General features: G+C 48.1%; 1 protein-coding gene across 5 annotated transcripts in view; it reads right to left on the reverse strand.

The window, feature by feature from the left end:
• Ncald (neurocalcin delta) overlaps positions 1 to 21,725 on the reverse strand; it is a 265,706-nt gene that overhangs the window by 128,621 nt on the left and 115,360 nt on the right. For all 5 annotated transcript variants that reach the window (XM_023561768.2, XM_013143821.3, XM_063257689.1 and 2 more), the window contains one exon: positions 16,422 to 16,502. Coding sequence is in view for 3 of the 5 variants with exons in the window: in XM_063257689.1 (XP_063113759.1) it covers positions 16,422 to 16,502 (81 nt within the window). In the remaining 2 variants the exon portion in view is untranslated. The remainder of the gene's footprint in view (positions 1 to 16,421; positions 16,503 to 21,725) is intronic.

A 21,725-nucleotide genomic window follows, 5' to 3' on the forward strand; every position in this document is an offset into this window, starting at 1 on the left:
GGCCACGTGAGGCTCTGGCAGGCTCTGAGCTGCTTCTCCACCCGGCTACCATCCTTTCCTTTCCACTGAGGAAGTGGGAGCCCTGGTGAGCCTCGCCTTTGATCCTGCCCCCTAGGACCACGCCTCCCTTCACTGAACCCTGGAGCACTTCTTAGATTCAAACCACAGTAGATTTCTAGTTCCATTCAAAAGACCCAGAAGTTCAGCCACAAGGGAACCCTTTCTCCGCACTCCACTTCCTCCTCACCTCTTAAAAGGAGCCCACCGGGCTCCCTTTGACCAAAGCTCGTCTCCGGGCATCTGCTCATGTTGCCCGTCCACAATTCAGTACTGAGTTCCCTCTGGCACCTGGCCCTGCCCTGGGCCCCAGGGTCAGCCGGCCCCACTCGGGCTCTGCCTTTTGGGGTAACGGAATCCCAAAGGCAAGGGCAGGTACCCACAGTGACTTTGCACTGACCTTCTTCCAAAACTGACAACACAGGATTCCCTGTTGGGTTGGTTGGCCCCAAGGACCTATGTGAACCTTGTCTGGGTAAGTGTGCATGTGTGGGTGTGTAGTATGTAATGTGCATGCAATGCATGTGTAACATGTGTGGTGTGTGTACATTGTGTGTACTCTGTGTGTGTGGTGTATGAGGTATGCAATGTGTGCGGTATATGTGGGGTCTGTGACATGTGTAATGTGTGTACATGGTCTGTGGTTTGTGTGGTGAGTGTAGATGTGTGTGGAATGTGTGGTACACGTGGTGTGTGTAGGGCATGTCTATGGTGTGTGTGGTGTGTCATGTGGTAAGTGTATTGTGTGTGCACAGTGTGTGGTACTTCATGCTGCATGTGGTGTGTGCAGAATGTGTGATGTGGGATGTGTGTGTGCATAGTGTATGTGGTATGCATGGTGTGTGTGTGTGTGTGTGTGTGTGTGTGTGTGTGTGTGTGTGTGAAGCTGGAGAGTCCATGTAAGAGGAAGGTTCCCAAGGACGTGCCCACCCTGGCCCCCAGCGTGGCACAGGGACGCACCGTCAGGGTTAGGAGAAGGCTTCTGGGGGGGGGCAGGTCATCCTGGGCATGGTCATCAGAGTCCTCACAGAGGGAAGCACAGCTCAGAGCCAAGGGTGGCAGAGCTGGCAGGGACAGAAGCAGAGGTGGGGGCAATGGGAGAAGGGGACTGAAGGCTAAGGGGTGCCGGGGCCCTCTGGAAGCTGGGAGAGGCTGAGGCAGATCCTGCTGAGACCCTGACTCTGGGGTGTGACCCTCAGAACTGCAGTCAGTCATGAGGTCCATGGTGAGCCTGTTGCACCATGAAGCTGCTGGACATTGCCCCCACGTGCATGCCTGGGAATCTCATCGTGGGGAGCCAAGGTAGGCAGGGAAGCGGGGTGGCTTCCTCCGGGCTCTGACCTCAGTCAGCTGAAAGACACTAACCCTGTAACGGGAGCTCTAGAAGACGCTCTGTTAATGAAGGACTTAACCAGATGTCCCAACGTTTAAGTCTCGCATCTGTGCAGGGGCTGGTGCTGGGCATGGTTCCCACAGTGGAGTTCCCACTGTCTTTCTGCTCACATTTTAGTATGAAATTCTGCAACAGTGGGCGACAAGGACTAATTCCATCAAATCATGACAAACCAGATGCGAGGAAGTGCACTATTTTCTTGGAGCTTGATTTCAAGCATCTTTTCTGACAAGCTTCAAACTGAATTTCTCTGTATCAAATTTCTCAAATATTTACTTTCTGTTCTCTGTTTCCAGGAAGCAGACACCAGAATATGTTATTCTACAGCTTGGAAATTGAGGAAATTAAAAACAGAAAACACACCAGGCCCTCAGCAAGGGCGAAATGTTCCCTGGCGAGAAGAGCGGACGGAATTGGCCGCTGCGGTCCCTGCAGAGTGGTTCACCCCACCCCCACCCCACCCCCATTTCACAAACTGAACCCTTCTCCTCGGCCCAGAAATGTAATCACTGGATTGCTCCCTACTGACAGAAAAGTGAGTTTCCACCCAAAGAGCAAAGCTAGAAATCAGCGTTTCACAAATACTAATGAGAAAATGTCCCCCCATCTCTGCCTTTATCAGAGGGGTTCCGTCACACTTCGGCTCAGGTCTGTGTATTCCCACAGCAGTCACCCCAGCCATATAAAGTTTCCATGAACTAAGCGATCGAAAGTAAAATCACATCTAAAGTGTTCATGGGCATTTGTTTTTCTCTGGCCCAGTGACTGAACTTGTTATTGGCTTGAATTATCCCCGAAATGTTCCAGCTTATGGGGCTCCTGCTCCCTCAGGGAGTGCACCCCACCACAGTGTCTTCTGGACACAGCCAGGGCTCTGCTCCAGGCTTGGTCAGAGCCTTGCCGTGGCCTGGAGACACCTGCAGGAAGCCTGTCCTAAGAGGAGGAGGCAGAAGAAAAACATCTAGAGAAATGAGATTGGGGCCTTGAGCCTGTCTCCAAATGGATCTAAGAACAAAACAGAGAAGAGAAAATAAACAGGGGAGGATGAAAAGGGGCCCTCCGAGGAACCCTGTATTAACCAAAACAAAAGAAAAGGAGAAAAAAGCAAGGTAAAAGTGCTCATCACTTATCTAAAGAACATCTGGCAGAAATAGACCTGAAAATGTAATTTCGGACAAGTGTTCTCTCCAGTCTGGAGAGAGCCCAAGCTTGGTATAAATATCCTGGCTGGGCTTTTGGAAGAGAGCACGTGGGAGTGGCCTTTCTTTCACGTTCCCTGAGCGCAGTTCCACTCCTGGGCTTCCTGCGTCCATCCATCTATCTGCCTACCCATCTGTCCGTCCAGGAACGGGCCCTGAGGAGCAGCAGTGGCAGGCAGCCCTGGCTGTCTTCTGACCCAGCTGTGCTCTCTGATGTGCGGATGGAGCTCTGTCCCCTCAGAAGAGGCCGCCCAGTTCCTGTCCTCTCTTAAAAAGGATGGAAACCACAACCGCCTTCCCTCCTGGTGGCACTATTTTTAAACAGAAAAATCTGGAAAAATCCAACACCATGCAGAAGCTTTTCCTGACTCGCCTCTGCGCAGCTGACTTGGCTCCCGTGCCCCTCATTAGATTCCGCGTTGTCCCAGCTCCTTGGCCTGCACAGAGGCCGTGTGCAATGCAGGTCAGGCCTGGCGCCGTTCCCCCAGCAGGCTGTGACCATGTGCAGGCCATCACCTCCACTGTGTGCTGGGGAGGCATCGCCAAACACAGCTGATTTTCGTTCTCTGGGATCAGATCCTTTAACACCGTACAAAGGTGTGGGCTGAAGCAGTCAGGTCTGCATTATGATAGAGGCTGAGAACTTTCCATCGTAACTGAGCAGGAGAGAGTGCTCAACATGGCAACTCTGGACTGGAGTCTAATTCTCTGTGTAGTTGGTGCTTTAAATCCATCCTGCATGCACAGGCCGAGGAGACAACAGGGGCTGACCCGCTCAGAGCAAGAGCAGGAGCAGAAGTTCACTGAAAGATGCCAGGTCTTGGCCCCTCAGGAGGAGCCCCCGGCGATCCATCAGTATGCTGAGATTGTAAGTGAGGGCTTCCTGGAAGTCTCTTACCGCGATCTTACTGATCGCTTCCTAGAAGGAAAACATTTCTCCCAGCATTCTCCCCACCACCCTCTTCTTCCGCAGCTACTTTACCTCACTCAGCTCACTGTCTGCTCTCCGGCTCTCCCAACGTGATTATTAAGCCAACGAAGTATCTCTCGCTCCTCTTTCCGGGACTGACTCACTTCACTCCATGCCAAAAGCCCCACCATTGTGGGAACCCAGCACCGTCGCTGAGAACGGCTTTTCTCTCCTCCCCACAGTGGAGCAGATGCACGTCTAACCCTGAACTCTGCAGCTCTTACTGCTCAGGGCAGTGGAAGTTAAACCATGAAGAAGGGCTGGCTTCCTAAAAAGGCCAGTAAAAAATGGGACAGATAGAACGGGACACGAAAGTAAGAATCAGAGAGCTGGGACCCGCACAGTGAAAGCCAAGAAGGCGCCACGGGGTGGGCTGAGTTGGTGCTGGGAAGGTGGCCTGAGGTCAGCCCCTGGCTCGCCTCCTGCCTGCTCTGCAAGCCTCCAGCCCAGGCCAGGCAGAGGGGGAAGCAGCTGTTACCCTATGACTCACCAGGCAGGATAGGACTCACAGTTTCACATCAGGTACCAGAAATCTGTACACACGTCACTCTGGATGGATAAATCAGATGACCAAGGACAGCACTGTCATTAAATCTGCACCTAGAAGCACCTGGTCCAATCCTTTCGGTCTGGATGCGGAAGCCTAGAAAAGTCACATGTCTGGCCCAGCGTTACCCCAGAGAACGGCTGCAGAATGGAACGGGAGCCCCAACTCATTTGCCCTAACCCTCCCCACTACCTTACTGCTCGATGGTCTTTCTGATGCCCAAGTCTTCCCTTCCTGACTCTGCGCAGCCAGGGTTAAGAGGGTGGTACTATTACAGACAGCTAAGTCAGGCAGGAATGCTCCAGGCGGTCAGACCGAGCCAGGGACTGGAAGGCACATTCAGTGAAGGCCAGGCCTTAAGATGTAGATGAAGTGACTACACCTAGGGACAAACAACAATGAACAATATTCTAGGTGGGCATCAGTCTCCCGGGTGGGGGACCAGGACCTTGACACCACCGTACCCCCCACTCCCCACTCCCCGCTCCAGGAGAGGTCCTGGTCCTCTCCACGCACACTTGCATTGTGACTTGGTTCCCCATGGGAGCGACATTACCTATGTGACTATACTTGGAATCTCACTGGGTGATCAGAGTTTTGTCCCAGCTTACACCCACCTCATGATTCTGCACCCACCTCCTGGTTTTGCTCTATAGAGCTTCCTCTGAGAAGTGGGCTCATGGAAACCCACTTCCTGGCCCCCCTTCTGTCACTCTTAGACAGCAGCTATCCTTCCCTCAATAAATATTTCCTAGTGGTAACCATCTGTGTTCCTTAGAATTCATTCTTTGATTTTGAAGAACACCAATTCAATGTTTTGGGTGTTTAGCAGGATTGGCGTTGGAATATTTCCCTTATATTTGGATTATTTGGAGGTCTTGTATCATCACTATGATGAAGTCAGAGAGATGGCAGGGCAGGGGAGACTGAGTCAGGACTTGCGGCTGCCTTGGACGCTTGGGAATTTGCAATGGGTAAAAGAGACAATCTAGGCCAGCGTCAAGCAAGCAGGTTTACGTTGTAATAGAGGGCGAATGGAAACTCTGGATTGTAAACCAGCTAGGTCCAAATGCCAGGTAAGCACGGCCAGGGCAATGGCCGCACACTGGGGTCACCCGGCCGGCCGCTGTCCTCTGGCCTCCTTCAGCCCTTGTCTCCGTCCACTCTGACCCGACCACCGAAGGCCCCAGTGCCGTGGCTGTGCTTTTCTTATCCAGCTTCCCAGCTCCTCTCCTGTCCCTCAGTGGAGGAGAAAGACAGGGGGGAAGGGGAGAAAACAAACTGCCCAGGAGAGGGCAGAGGAAGGAAGTGGAGTGGTGGCCCTCCTGCGAGGCGCCTTACACCCTGAGCTGTGCAGGCTGAGCGCACTGCCCGCAAAATGGACAGCACCACGCACCACAGCCACAGCTCCCCGTCCTGGGTGTTTGCTGAGCGCCAGGAAGCGGTCTAGACACCGACCACCTCGATTCTGCTTCCCGCACCCGACCTTCTGACACAAGGTTACAATGATGACAAACTGCTGTTTTCCATCGTGGGGATGAAGAACTGCGTGTTTGCAGAGGTTAAGTCATTTGTTCCAAGTTCCAGAGAGTCAGACACAGATGTCCCTTGGACTCTAACGTCCTGGTGATACAGGGGAAATGCCAGATGTCAGATTCACCAAGTTTGTGCTCCCCAAAGACGTGGAATGAATTATAAGGAACAGCTGAGCTAAGCATAGGAAAATTTACTGGAGAAAAGGACAGGGAAATAGGATGGGGACTCCTGAGAGGCAGGTGGGGCCCCAGATGGGCTGCCAACGAGGTCACCTCTCAAAGGAAGTTTTATAGGAAAAATCATGAGGCGGGTCCAGCATAGGTCAAAATTATGACCCACCAATAAAATTACAAGTATAGTTACTTGGGTAATATTGATCCAGTGGTAGCAAGGGCATACAGATGACATCATTAACCTTGATTGATAATCCATGACCTTGTTTTTAGTCTTAGATTTAGGTTTAGTCTTGGTCTTTGTGGGTGGGGGAGGATGGTCCATTTCCTATGAGATAAAGGGCTGATATCTACACTCTCAAGCTTATCCCTCAAGTTAGTATGCAAACCCAGCCACTGGGATTTTACTCTTCCTGGGATGATTTCTAGTCACAATCTCCACGTTCCCATCTTCTGCAGTGACGCCCTGAGGGCCCAGGGGGATCTGACTGTCCTCGGTATCTCCACCTACTTTAGCAGGCTGTAATCCTGGCCCTTGGCCCTGTGTTTGGGAATCCCCTTCCCCACAGGGAGCAGCTGCTGAGGGCCGTCCAGCCATGCTCCATCAAATCGGATTTCCTGCGTGCGAATGATCGTCACAGGATGGTCTCTTGCCAACTTTGTGCCTTTCATCTTTTCCTTGTGAGTATGTTTTCCCAACCTCTCTCCCCAGCGTGCTGTCTCCCCGGGTTACTGGGATAACAGCAATCTCGGGTGATATTTTTATGGATTTCCATGACCACTGTGGTCTCTCTATCTTTCCCAGCCCCTCTCAAGCCTTTTAATTCTCTGTTCATTATTTAAGCCAGCATGGATGGGTTTTTCAAAACACCCAATTAGCAAACACACAGAAAGAAGTGGGTGCATCATTAGTGATTCTAGGACACAACAAACCAAGGGAAGGGAAGGCACAGACACCGAGGAGCACGCACGCACACATTCAAGACCCTTCCCTGGAAGGACAAAGAATTCAGCCAGCCTCCACGGATTCAGGTCCCTGACGCATGGCCGCACATCCTGGAACGGAACAGACGTCAGTCACGGGTGACAGTCCCAACGGGACATCGCTCCCCTCCAGTATAAATGGCTACCTCTGTGCTGGCAGCCAACTGACTCTTCCTCACTGCCTTTATCATGGGCTTGGCCCTTCTTTCCTCTCAATTTGCCCAGCCCTCTTCACAGATGGGTGTTTTTAGACCTAGTCCCTGGGGTTCCTTGCTCTTCCTAGCGCTGAGTAGGAGTTAAGAGATCAAGCTGGGGTGACTCTGGAAGCAGAGAATGGGAAAGCAGCTGAGGAATGTCAGGATTCTCCGACGCACAGTGGCGATCCTAATTTGGAGAAGAAAGGAGGGCTGCGTGGAAGTCCATCCAGATCGAATTCTCGCAGACACCAACTTGTTCTCCAGCACACAAGGTGAAAGGCAGAGCATGGGGGTGCTAGCTCCGTCAGTCGTGAAGGCGCTGCCTTTTTGCTGGAAGGAAACCAGGACTCGGCTGCTTCGGGTGATTAGGGACTCAGTTACTGCCTAGAAGATACAGCAGCCTGCACGATGTGACAGCACATTCCCACATCCTGCAGGGGTGACAGGGCCACAGCAATATACCTGCCACCAAATGACAGGGAAAGGTCACAAGACCCAAAGAAATCCTAGGTTAGAATGAAAGACAAGCCAGGGAGCCAATCAGATTCCAGGAAGAAAGGGTCTAAGACCAGCTGGTAGCCAGACAGCAATTCATTTTCCAGTGCTCCCTACATGACCTAACAGCTGCCTGTCATCTCTCTCTGCCTCCTTTTCTATTTCAAATGCGTTGTCTTCTTTTAAATGCCACCTGTTTAACTCTTTACTAATGTGGAGTTTAGGAATGCTAGGACCCGCTTTTTCCAGCAAAACAATGATTTGCAACTTTACAATGAAACATACTACTTATCGCTACTGTGGCTGTGCTCAAAAGAATAAGTACAATTTTGCATACTGCTAAGAAAGCTTGGGGGTTTTTAGTCCTCTAGGACTGCATTAGTAACACAAGATGGCTCAAACTACATTCTTTGAATAACCAGTCTACACAGCACCAATGGCTTTCAACACCAAACAAAAATGGTTCTCCCATGTCCCCAGCCCAGGAGAATTCGATGGTGAGTCAGTCTCCTATTGGAAAGTCTGTGGTTCTCTAACAACTCTTACAAGTCTTTAAACACTTCCCCTCAAGACAGGTGTTATGGTTGATACATTATGTCAACTTGACAAATTTAAAAGTTTAACTAAGAGACTTAGGAAGGAGCCAAGGTTCTTACTGTGTAAATATTCTTGTCCTGTGCAAGAGGAGGGCAAGGATATTTGTGAGTGTGACAGGGGTGGTGGGAGGGGGAGAGGGGATAACCTGGACTATCCAAGGGAGGGAAAGAGGCTTGCTCTTTCCTTCTTTGCTCTGGCTGCTGCCTTGAAGTACTGCCCTGTGCCACACCACCCTGCTTTGGAGGCAGCTGATTATGGACTGAAACCTCCACAAACAGTGAGCTAAATAAACCTTTCCTTCCTTAATTTGGGGTGCCAGCAGTGAGAGAAAGGAACCAAGATAACAGGCAAAGGCTGCACTAGTAGAAGACACAAGGAAGCTGACCCCAAAATGCAGTTGGAATATGTTTTACATTTCAGAGAAAGCTACTGATCTAATAAAGCTAGAAAATGCTCGGTTTTGAATTCCTATAACATCAAAGTGTTTCTAATTATAATTCTGGTCATATGCCATATGTTTCCCAGAAATAGCAAATGTCCCATGGAAAAGTAAGTGGCTAAAAAGAGTGGGAAAAACATATAGTAAATGGCTGTTTTTCTTGGCTGTTCACTTTAATACAATGAAACATTCAGTGGAAATATGGGCATTCAACTGTGACTCCTGACCACTTCAGGGGGACATTTAGAGCTACTGACAGCCAGAAATGCACGTTCAAACAGCACTAGCAAGGAATTTATTCTAAATCTCTTATACTTTATTTTGTTTTATTTTTTGTTTGTGTTTGACACAGGGTTTGGCTATGTAGTTCAGCCTGTCCTTTAACTCACTATGTAGCTCAGGCTGGCTTCAAACTCAGTGGCCCTCCTGCCTCAACTAAGAGTGCTGGGATGACAGTCATGTGCCACCACGCCAACTTCACAGGCATGTGCCACCACGCCAAGTTCAACATTTTAAATTTTGAAAAATGTGATTCCTGTCTCAGGTGTTTTCCCCAGTACAAATGACAGTGGTAGATGCTACATCAACTCCATATGACTCTCACTTTTTCAGAAATGCTCTTAATTTAGGCTGGTCAAAGTTTCAGTGTATCCCTTTGGTGGCATAAAATGAAGCAAATTAAGGTTTTAATATAGCTTTGTGTGGTTTTGGGGAGGTGGGTTTTGTTTGTTTGTTTGTGACAAGGTCTCACTGTACAGCCCAGGCTGGCCTTAAACTCACTGTGTAGCCCTGGATGACCTCAAATCTGCAGTGATCCTCCTGCCTCAGCCTCCACAGTACTGGGATTACAGGCATACACCACCACACCCAGCCGGGGAGGAGGTTTCTTGCACTAGAAACAAATTCCTCTCAGACAATATTGCCATTTAAAGGTTGTTTTTAGATTTCTTTTAAGCTTCTATTTTGTGTAAGTGAACTTGAATCACATGACCTTTTGCAACTGTCTAGTAAAATACAATCAAATTATTAATCAGGTAATCTTCCTTTTGTAAACTCAAGCAAGCAGTAGGGGCAAGGATTACATTTTTTTGTTGGTAGATTTTATATTAAACAGCATATATTTTCATAACAAATCAGCCTGCTAGATGTGGTGGCCTATAATCCCAGCACTTGGGAGGCTGAAGCAGGCAGATTGCCCCAAGTTCAGGACAAACCTCGTCTACATAGATAGTGAACTGAAGTCTAGCCTAAAGTATGTCATGAGACCTTGTCTCAAAAAAAATATTTTTTAAAATAAAGTAAGTCCAAAAGTGTCACACAGCCAGCAATACAGCTCAGCAGCACAGCACCTACCTGGCAAGTATGAGGTCCTGAGTTCGATTCCCAGTACCAAAAAGAAAACAAAGTATCACACACTCCTAATCTGTTTCAGTCAAGGCGTGAGAATCCTGTGGGTGTTAAAAGGGGATCACACGTGACCACACTACCCAGAGGCAGGTGCCTGTGCACGGCCACGTATGTGTGTAATAAACACACTCACTGTGTGATAGGTAGAACCAGGCGCTATGTTACAGCAGGAAAAGAAGCCAGCAGGGCCCTGGCCTCACGGAGCACATCGCTCAGAGCAGTGACCAGGCCAGTGGTCATCACAAGTCCTGCTTTAGACACTGGCCACAAGCAATGTCGCTACAGCTCTGGGCGCATGGGGCAGGGTGAGTTGGGTACCGTGGAGCTCCATGGAGCCTTATTTACATGGCAGGACCTAAGCATGGTCCCCAACAAGAGCACCCCCCATACTGCCGTGTGACCAGCTGGAAATTTAAAAACGAACTCAGCTCTTGCAGAGTTTGAGAAGCCCTAGGCAAGCGCTTCCGAAGCATTGCAGGGAAGAGAATGAGAATCCTAAACATCCCCGTCGTGACGGTGACCCACAGGAAGCTGTATTTCACAAATAATGCTGACTTCCTTAGATCTGCATGTGACGCTGTGAGGCAGGAGGCCGTACATGAAGTAAATCACAGCAGTAAGAACAAACTATTGAAAATAGTTTGCCGAATGATGTCATAGTGTCCAGCAAACTTGTGCAGTGGTAGGTCTTCCCGGGCGTTGAGGCACATGGTGGCAGACACCACCAGAGGAGATTTAACTGTGGGTGCCTAAGGTGACTTTGCGATGCTGCTTCTTAGCTGTAGGGTGACAGAACACATTCTTTCCATCTCAGGCACTCCGATTAAACCACAGATATTATGGGGGGAACATTACACCAATAAACGATGATAAAATTTCTCTGTATCGTCAAAAGGCTACTCAGGCTCGCAGACGACCAGGTGGCTGACTCGGGTCTCGTACAGCAGTAAGCGTTCCCAAGATGTCTCATTTATTTATTTATTTATTTATTTATTTATTTATTTATTTATTTATTTATTTTTGGTACCAGGGATCGAACTCATGACCTCACGCTTTCTAGGCAGGCACTTGTGCCATCGAATTAGGTCCCCAGCCCCTAGATGTCTCTTTTAAAAAACCAGACAGACCATTAAATAAGCTTTATAAACTGTCAGGGTAAAACTGTACAAGGTTTCAACAAGTGAAACAAATCTCTCAGAGGGTACAGTCCCCAGGAAAACATGGCCACAGGAGGATTTCACATACAAGGCTGTGTAAATGCCTAATTAGTCTTCCAATTCTGGCCTCACTGTATTGTTTTTAATTGTGATACAAGAACCATAGAACCGTAAAGATAGTGACCTGTTACACTGAAAGCTTTGGGTTCAGAGCTGGATGCATCTGCAGTACAAAGCCATAGCCTGCCACTTTGAGGCACTGTGGTGGCATGCTGCAGCAGTGATAGTGCTGACCCTGTTCCTCCCGGGGACTCGGCAATGTCCATGACTGCGATCATGAACTACGGGCGCCAGGATGCCACCCACTTTCAAATGCCCAGTACAGCCCAGTGCAATGGAAGCATGTCACTGTGCTCCCGCAAGATGGTGTGGCAGGAGCACCCCAACACCACCCATGGTCTCTCCCAAACAGACTCCTTGGGGATGCAGTGATCTCAATGTTTGTCCCCCCTAAAATTCATACACTGAAATCCTAACCCCAAAGAGATAGGACCGCGAAGCAAAGCTTTTGGGGAGTGATTGTGTCCAAGGGGAGCGCCCTTCTAAAGGCCGCCCCTTACCATGGGAGGACACGGCGGGAGGGCGCTGTCTATGCCCCTGGGAGCAGGTCCTTGTAGACCCTGGGGCGGCCAACACCCCTTGGGCTGAGGCTCCCCAGCCCCCGCCACTGTAAGAAATCTGTTTCTGCTGCTTACAAGCCACTCCGTTTGTGATATGTTGCTACAGCAGCCTGAAGAGACTAACACAGACAGAAATAACCACTGCTTCATACGCTCTGAATGAGAGGAGGGAAGTTCTTAAAGATTAAAACAGGCGGTCATTACGCCTCCCATCCATACCATAAACCCCTGCCTCGAATCCTCTCACCTCGAACCAAGACTGGAGGCCCCGGTCACAGCTGCTCTAGTGTGACAGCAGCAACACTTTCCGGGCAATACGCACACTTCGCCACGAGGAACTCATCCAGCAGAACTTCAGGGCAGACAGGTCCAACTGAAAACCCCAATAAGCTCCAGGGACACAGCATTTTCTGAACACTAGGTCACGAGCGTTTTAGGAACGCAGGAAAGAAATACTCAAACACGCACACTGAATGTAAGATCTGCCCCATTCTTAGGGATGGTGCATGTGCCAAACCTACAGCCCGTATCAAGGGTCTGCTCGGGTGTACCATGTTTTTCTGGTAAACTAAAGTGTCTGCCTCTCAGACACTTCTGGGTCAGCACCAGCTTGGTTATTTACACACACAGGCCTACATTGTTTTCCCATCCTTGTAGGGAGCCGCTGAAGCTGCAGATTGGTCACACGTGTGGGGCTAAAGCAAGGCCAGCCCTGTAAACACGAGAGCCCAAAACAAGCCAGGTAAGCAAGCTGTTCCAGCTCCAAGCAGGCAAGGGGCCCAGGCGGGCCAGGCAGACAAGGTGCTGGGCAGTGGGCTGAAATTGACATGCTCCTCCTGAGTGTGTAAAGGAACCTCCCGCAGGGGCTGGGCAGTTCCTTCCCTCCCATCAGGAGGGGAGGCTCCTCCTGACCCCAGCTTTGTCTCTCCTGTATTTTCCCATCCTCTTAGGTCCTTCCCCCGGGAACATCTGGAGCTGCAGCCACCCACCACACATCCCCCCTGCTGCAGAGTGAGGTGGAGAAGCCTAAAGAGGACACAAGTACTGCCAGCTCTGCAGAAACCAGAATAAACTAATCCAGACCCCACAGTTCCCTTCTGTCTTCCTCTTGGAATTTCACCAGTCTTCACCTGTGAACTGAGTGCCATGAAGAGCTCTGTCCTTAGCCTCCTCTCAGGGTGGCTGTGAACCTGCTGTGTCTGCTGGTCACCATATAATCTGCCTGAGCCAACAGAATTTAAGATCCATGTGAGCAGGGATGTTTTCTCTCTTGCTTACTGGATGAATGAATGAATAGATGAATTTTTTGTCTCAGCCACTGTACAACTGCAAGCTCCTTTTACACAAATGACAGGAGAAGATAGGACTTCTTTCTTGCTATAAACCACTCAGGTTTTTCATTCATTTACCCTCTAACTGGTCCCTGCCACCTCTCTGGCTGTCCCTGGCCCCATAGGTCCTTGCTCTCCAGCAACAATGGCCTGAATTCGAGTCCTAAGGAGTGCCACACCACATCTGCTTTGCTGTCTTTAGCCAACTCTCCATCAAGGAGACAAGCACCTGTGATGAACCACCTTACAACGAGGAAAGCTTTATGGGGTTCACAGTTTCAGAAGTGCCAGTTGGTGCCACTGGCTTTGGGCCTTGGGCAGACAGCAAATCATGGGGGAAATGTAGTGGGAGAAGCCAGGAAGCAGAGAGAGAGGGAGGGGATGGGTGCCAACATCTCCTTCCGGGACACACCCTGGTGATCCAATGGTGATCCAATTTCTCCAAGAGGCCCCACCCCTTAAAGGTCCAACTACCCCCATAGCACTATGGGCTGGGGACCAGGCCTTCCACCCGTGAGCCCTCGGGGGACACCCAAGATCCACCCACAGCATCACTCTACTTAAAGCACGTACAAATCATGTACCCTGTCCCCTGTGAATACCCTGTCACCTAGCACATGCCTGCCACCAAGCCAGTGTTCAGTCAATCAACAGTGAGTGAATAAACAAATTATATTTCAAGGAACAGGGTCTGTTACCAAATGCATGAGTGCACGTTACACCCTAGCACTCTCCCCCAGGGCTCAGTCAACACTTCCCAGCTCACTGAGATCATCACAGATCTACTGCAAGCCACAACTACCCATCTCCACGACACTAAGAGGATTCCTCACAAGACTGCTGGGAAACCAACCGCTCTCTTACTATTCTTTTCCTACAAAATAACAGAAATGCAGTTTCAGTTTTCGCTGCATTTATTAGCTGTCTTTGCATTAGGCGCATGACTGAGTGAAAAATGGTTGACAGGAAATCAATGACTTGGAGGGTCCTGTTTGTCTCTGTGCCTGCATTGGACACATCTGGGAGCAGCCGTTAGCAGTCCCTGGATGGACGGCCTGTGCGCTCAGATGTGAGAAGCTCTGTCCATCAGACCCGGAATGAAGCGCCTTCCATTAGAGAAATAGGTGCCTTGTGCCAATGGAGAACTGAAAATAAAGGGTAGCGGACTCTTTCTTCATTCATTACTTTTAAAAGGAGGCAGAAAGAGGCTGTGAAAACTGCAGAAAAGTGTAATTCCGTGGGACGCCCTGTGACACAAAAGCTAGCCACCTGCAAAGCCCTGGTGAACAGGGTGGATCTCTGGGCGATGCAGACAGAACAATACTAACTACAAGGCCCTGATGAGAGATATCCAAGCATCAGGACGTCAGTAACGGTCGGAAACCTAGCATCTGCTTGCATGCTTCACTTTAAAAGAAATCTCTGCCACCAGGCAACAGTCTTTATTTGAGTGTGTGGATTTCTTACACAAATCCCAGGAAACACGGAGAGAACTTTCTGACTCTCACGATTCTGTGGGAAAGTCCCTGCTGGGCAACGATCCTCTGCTAAGAAGTTCGTCCCCTTGTCCGGCTTCCCCACCACTCTCCAGCCAGCAGCCACCCACTTGGGAGTGGCTTCTTCCCTGCGCCAGGGCACCTTGGGCACCTTCTCATCCACGTCTTCCTCCCTGGGTCTGACACAGACCTCAAGGGTGAGACCCTCCTCGGCCCACACATAAATGGGGATAAAGTGGAGCTTATTTAGGCTCGGTCTACCAGGAAATGGACAGCTGAGAATCCCCTGTCCCCAAGATCTCAGGCACAAGAGTGGGTGACGGGTGCTTGAGGAGGGGCACAAAAGACCAGAAGCCAGTAGCATCATCGTGATCCTCTACATCTTCACGTCAAAGAAAAGATTCCTACGCTGGGCATGCTTTGCTGTCTTTAGGCAAAAATGCACTTTCCTATGATGGTTTAGTTTGATGGCACAAAGAAGGCCACTGCCATATTAAGGTTACGGCGTTCATAGGTGTTCAACCAAACCACGAAGGAAGAAAGATCCCGGGCTCCCTGATCCCAAACCAGGTTGAACACAGTTATACCACGGCCTCCAAGAGAGGTGAAATTGGATGGAGGCGGCTCTCTACATCAACATGGGGAAAATACGTCTCAAATATTTCATTGCTGTTGAATAGATTAAAAGGTGTAACCTGTCACATTTGGAGTAAGTATCTTCACTTTCACTTTCTGGTTACAATCAGATAAGCCCCTCTGCTCATTTAATAAGCAAACCACAGAGAGCTATGGGGCGGGGTGGAGCGAAGCAAAGAGCAGGACATTAAAGTTTCATTTTGCATCAGCTTAGCTCCCTTCCCTGTCACATCAGCAGAATATAAAAAACAAAAACAAAGAAACAGGTCTTCTCCTGGCTTCTATTTATTTTATTTGTACCATCTGTTCCTTATACAAAGCTATGTGGCCGAAAGAGATTAGATTAATAGTCACGCTTGGCTTCCAACAGGCACAAAAATTATCGCTGGAGCCTAAGTCCTGCCACATTAGCTATAAATCTCTGCCGGCTCTCATCTGGGGCCATTAGCTTATTTGAAATCTTTCCAAGAAATTCATATAGCAGTAATTTTCCTTCCTGAAAAGCCAATTTCCTAAATATTCAGTGAGATGGCTTTTGAGACTCATACCAACAAATCAGGAAAGTAATAACGCTCTATCTCAACAGGAAATTCAGAACTACTGGTGCTGCTGCTCTAATGATACTATCACGGATTTTCAAAAGCATCACTGCTGGATTAGAAAGCATGCCGTCCTCTGGCCGCACAATATCCTCTTCAATTTCCCTCACCGAATGAGCAGCTTTGGAAAGCAGGGAAAAGCAGAGACCACCTTGGTTTCCAGGGAAAACAAGCCAGATATTAAGGTCATTATCATATCTCCTGTTTTGTTTTATTTTGTTTCTTTCCAATAAATCTCCTTAATACTTACACAAGGTTTGCATTTAATCAGTCACCACAGAAGAAAATGGGAATTTCTCTAAAAACCAGAATGGATGTGGAGCTTTTTGTTCAGTAACACATGAATCTGTCAAGAAATGCATATGGACACCCCATGGCATCACCGAGGTAAGCTACTATCTTCTCTGCACCAAATACAAAAACAGTCGCACAGCAACCTGACCAGGACAGAACACTGTCATCTTCTGAATCATGACTTGCACCATCAGATGCCCACGTTTTTCGAGAGGTTAAAAATTTACAACTCACAGTGTGCAGCCACGCAGCGCCTCGGGTCTCCAAGCCGTACTCTGTGTGGTGACAGCTTTCAGCAGCAGCAAGACAGCAGCCCTGCAACGAGAGCACGCGGCGTGAGCGCACTGCTCGAACACCCGACGCGGCAGGGAAGGGTGGAGGTGAGGCTGCTACTTCTACTCCTGCAGCTGCTTTTGCAAACAGGAAACAGGAAACAACCTACAAGAGCACGAGGAGATCTTAGCGTAATTGATGTCTGGCTCAAAGTATTCAGGGGTGAGTCTGGTACCACAGGGACAGGCACGGTCCTCTAAAGAACGGCAACCTGGCCCCAGAATTCAGAGCCTAAAGTGCTTTGAACAGATGCTGTGCAAAGCTGTTATTACTGCGGAAATGGCCTGAGTGACATTCGGGCCTGTGGTTTTAATTCCAGAAGAACTGTAAGCTTCATTATAAAACTTTATGCATATAAACATACACATATATACACACATATTTTATCTAAAATATAGAAATTATCTCAACACATTATATAATAAAGTAACTTAATTTCTTTAGGAATGGATATAGAAATCATCATTCAGGAATCTTTTGGATATAGTTAACAGAGACTCACAAATAAAAAAATCCTGGAAATTATTTGGTCCATTGGGCCGGGAGAGAATAAAACAAAAGTCGTCGGCTTTGGGAAGTCGAAGCTTGCTGCATCATTAATCCTCTGCAGGTGCGTTAGCCCTGCGGGTTGGATTCACCGTCAGCTGAGTCTTAGTCTCTTTCAGGTCACTACGATGCGATACCTGACGCCACATCCTAAAAGAGAGAGCCTGCTTTGGCTCATGGTCTCAAAAGCCTCATTCCAGGCAGGGACACAGCGGAGGAAAGCTGTTCACACCACGGTGGCCAGGAAGCAGAGGGAGCAGCTGAGCGCAGACACAGCCTGCAGGTCACAGTCCGGGACCTCCCTCTCAGACTGGGCTCCTCCCAAAGCACAGTAGCCATGGATTCGTCAGCAGTCAACGGGTACAGCACCCACAAGCCAGCCACCTTCCACAAGGCCACGAGGCTCTGAACACACGGCCCTTCAGGGGACTGAGGTCGTAGCATGCTGCTTCTTTCTTGGTACTGAAAAGAAGGGGCTGCAGCGGCAGCAGATCGATCACGTGTCCACCATCCCAGAGGACATCAGCCTCATAGCTGCCCCCCAAACAGTAATGAGGGCACTCAGAGCAACTGTCACTTCATCAGCCTCTAGGCTTTGGGGGTTACTGCGTAAGTGGCTTAAAATAACCCAGGGTTATTCCTGGAGGTGAATTTTGATGCAACCTTTGAAGAAGGGAAAAGGGGACTGGGACACTATGAAAATGGCTCAGCAAATGTCCACAGCAATGCTTGATCATAGCTCGAAGATTGATATTTGAAAAAGTGTTAGCCCCAAAACGTGAGTACGTGGGTTTTCAGAGGATGTCTGATGGAGAACGTGCCAAGGCTCAGTCAGTAGATCCTGGTTACCCACGGCTTTCGTCTAGCAGAGTCTCTGTCAGCTTCGGATTTGCTGTCCAGACCACTGCTAGGAATCCCCGCTTGTTCACGAGATGCACGGTATAGAGCTCGAATTACCCCTACATTGGATCTTCCATGAGCCAATCACAGCACCCTGCCCAGGGTGCGCAGGGACCCGACGGAAGCCAGGACAGCGGACAGACACTGCCAGCCTGCGCTTTCTCCTCCCAGAACCTTCTCTGTGTTCAGGCAGGAATCTTCCATGCTGCAGCTACAGCTGAGGATGGGGAGCAGGTGAGAGAATCTCAGCCCTGGAGCTGCAGTCCGGAGCCCCTGCACAGGGCTCCTGGAGACGCTCTTCAGGACGAATCTGGCCTCTCTCTCTCTCTCTCTCTCTCTCTGTCCCTCATCCTGCTTCTTCTTTGTGCCCGAAATGGGTTCCACACTGCTGGTGGAAAAGCTGCGTCTTGTAGTTGTGATGCTAACAAGCACGAAGACAAAGCTGCGTGTGGATAACCCTAACCTGAGCGCGGTCAGCCCAACACTGGGCTGCCTGTGACAGAGTGCATCCTACTCGGTTACACCACAATGCCAGGGTTCTTGTCACGGCCCCTGAACACAATCCTGAAGGCTGGATGTGACAGCACACACCTGTAATCCCAGCACACAGGAGGCTGAGGCAGGAGAGCTACTGAGATTTCAAGGCCAGCCTGGGCTATCTAGTGAGCTCAAGGCCAGTCTGAACTATGCGTGGGAGAGACCCTGTCTCAAAAAAAACCCAAAATGACTTCCTTACCAAGCAATGCTGATCAAGGATTCAGAGGCAAAGCTGGGGCTCTGAGTCCTCGGCCAGTGAGGGTTCCAGTCCACAGCACCGCCTTTCAATGGAGCCAGTGCTCAGAATACTACACAAACACACACTTTAAGTACATTTCCTTTCCAATCACAGCTGTTTAAATGCTCAGAGTTCTAAAGGTGGGCGGAGATTCACGTGGGAACCCAGCATTTGCAAAACGGCTACAGCAAAGGCCTGGGCCACAGCACAGGGACCCTCTGCCTTGTCCACAGACAGCTCTGAGGCTGCGTCGCCAAAGTCCAGCTGCGGATCAGGTTTTTCCCTGATTTTCCGCTCAGCTCTCGGAAGACAGCAGGCTCTCAGGAGCCACTTACTCAGCCAAGGGAACCACGCCCAGGGCCAGTTCCACTGTGGAAAGCCAAGCTTACACTTGTAGAGAGAAAAGCAACAGAAACAGCCTTCTGACCTCTGGCCGGGGAAGGGAGTAAACCGGTGCCTCCTCTCCCATTCGCCAAGACTCTGCTTTTAATTTTTAGCCCTACTTAACACAGATATAGAATAGAGCGACGCATCCGTGACTTGCTAATGATCATGCCCTCTTTTCCAGACCCCCAGAAGATGATGGTTCTCCCGAGACAGGGTCCAGCTTCCCTGGCGTCCTTTACGTCTTTTGGGGGAGACTTCTGACCCTGGTCAGCAGGGCCGCGCCCTCCGCAGCCTGCAGCAGGTGTAGGCAGGCAGATGTGCCGCCCTTCCATGTCCCTGAAGCATAAGCAATCAGAGTCTCGGGGAGAAAGGAGTTGGGGTAGGAAAAATAAATAGGGTAAAAAGGAGACGAGGAAAATCATAATTTTAAAAATAAAAACTACAGCTTTGGGGAAAAAACTAAAATACAATAAATACAAAATAAAACTAAAAGGTCCATCTGTGCCTTTTGCACGGCTTCAAGTCGGATCATTTGGGTAAAAAGCCAGGCAGGCAGGCAAGCCTCTTGAATTTTGAGGTCTGAGTTCTCCGCAGAGTTGAGATGTGAGTCGTTGGCAAATATTTTCTCCAGCCCACAGGCTGACTATCCCCCTCCTGACGGTTCTTCATAAAGTGAAGATTCTACATTTGAATGAAATTCAATGGTTTTCTTTTGCATATCATATTTAACAGATCTTCAGCGACCTATTATAGGTCATGAGGATTCTGCTATATTTTCTCTTAGAAGTTTTATAATTTTATGTTTTATATTTAAATCTTTGGTTCATTTGTATAAAGTGTGGAGATTTTTTTTTAGTTTTTGCTTTTATTGTTTAGTCATTGTTTTTGCTTTTATTTTTATCAATGGATATCCAATCGCTCCAGCACCAGTGTTTTAGAAGACTATTTTTCTTCTGCTGAATTGCTTTTACTCCACTGTCAAAACTCAGTTAACTGTAACAATTATGTATGACTTTCCACATTCTCTATTGTTTCATGGATTAGTCTGCCTCTCCCTCTGCAAACTCCAGGCTGGATTATTGCAGCTATATAAATCTTGAAATTAGGTTCAGTGATTCATTTTCAAAATTGTTACAAGCTTTCTTTTCTTTTCATATAAATATTTAAATGATCTTGCCTATATCTGCAAAACTCTTGCTAAGATTTTTTAATAAAAATTGTATTATCCTGAACTTGAGTGTTAATTGGGAAAGAGTTAACATCTATATCATCTTGTCTTTGAATCCATGAACATGGTATGTTTATGTAAATATTTTTTGATCCCTTTTGACATTTTATAGTTTTTACTGCATAAATCCTGTACAGTTTTGTAAGATACATAGGTTTTAGTGATTATAAATTATATTGTATATTTAATGTCAGTGTTCTTGTGTACATTAGTGGTATTTGGATGTATAGTTAATTTTTAAGGTTATGATATATTCGGCAACCTAACTGAATTCACTTATTAGTTCTGGAAGTTGTTTTATTTCTGTTTGTGTAGATTCCATTTCACTTTCCTAGCCAAGTCCCCTTCTATCTGCAAACAGGAACGGGTGTGTTTCTTTACTGACCTGCGTGATTTTTGCTCTTCTGACTTTTCATACTGTGTGAATTCCCCAGGAATGTGCTACACAGCCATGGAGAGAGGGACATTCTTGTTTTGTCCGCAACCTTGTGGAGAAAGGATTCACTCTTTCACTAGTTAAGACAGTGCTCGCTGCTGGTGGCTGGCAGATCTTCTTTGATCAGCTCAGGTTTCCATCTATCCTTACTTTTCTGAGAGTTTTTTTTTTATCATGAATGTTGTTGAATTTTATCAAATGATTTTTCGAGCATCGCTTGGTATGACTGTGATGTTTTTCTTGCATGCATAAGGTAGATGACAATCGATGATCTTTCAAATACTGAACTGGTTTTGCATCCCCAAAATAAACTCCACCTGGTTATGATTTAAAATTATGTATATTATTGATAATTATATATAAAGCGGTTATGATTGGTAAGTGTATAGTTGCTGAGTGCCATTTATCAAGGATTTTTCACACATATCTTCATGAAAATCAGTCTTTGCTTTTCTTCTGCTATAGTTTAGGTTTTCCAGTTTTGATATCACAGTAATAATAGCTTTGTAAGATAAACTGGGGAAATGTTTCATGTACTTCTGGGAGAGGTTGTAAAGTATTTCTATAAATTTTTTAAATGTTTGGTAGAATTCTCCAATGAAACTAGCTAGGCCTGGACTTTTTTTTACTAATTTTCTATTATTAGACTTCCTCGGTTGTAAGACTTATCTGGTATCTGTTTTACATTGTGTGAGTTTCAGTCCAGGCTTTCAGTGAAGCTGTAAGTTTGCCACTTACATGCCACGGAATTGCTTGTGTATCCCCTGGCTGCTGGGAGCCTGCCGGTCTGCATTACACCTATTTTCATTCTAGATACTGGTAATTTGTGTTGATTCTTCAGTCCAGGTGAAGGTTTTTCAATTTTATTGACTTTCTCAAAAGCCAATTTTCTGTTCCATTTATTTTTTCTCTTTTCAGTGTTATGATGTCTCC

The sequence above is a fragment of the Cavia porcellus genome, unplaced genomic scaffold (assembly GCF_034190915.1).
Source record: "Cavia porcellus strain 051 isolate PalLab524CR breed Dunkin Hartley unplaced genomic scaffold, mCavPor4.1 scaffold_10, whole genome shotgun sequence".
NCBI classification, from domain to species: domain Eukaryota; kingdom Metazoa; phylum Chordata; class Mammalia; order Rodentia; family Caviidae; genus Cavia; species Cavia porcellus.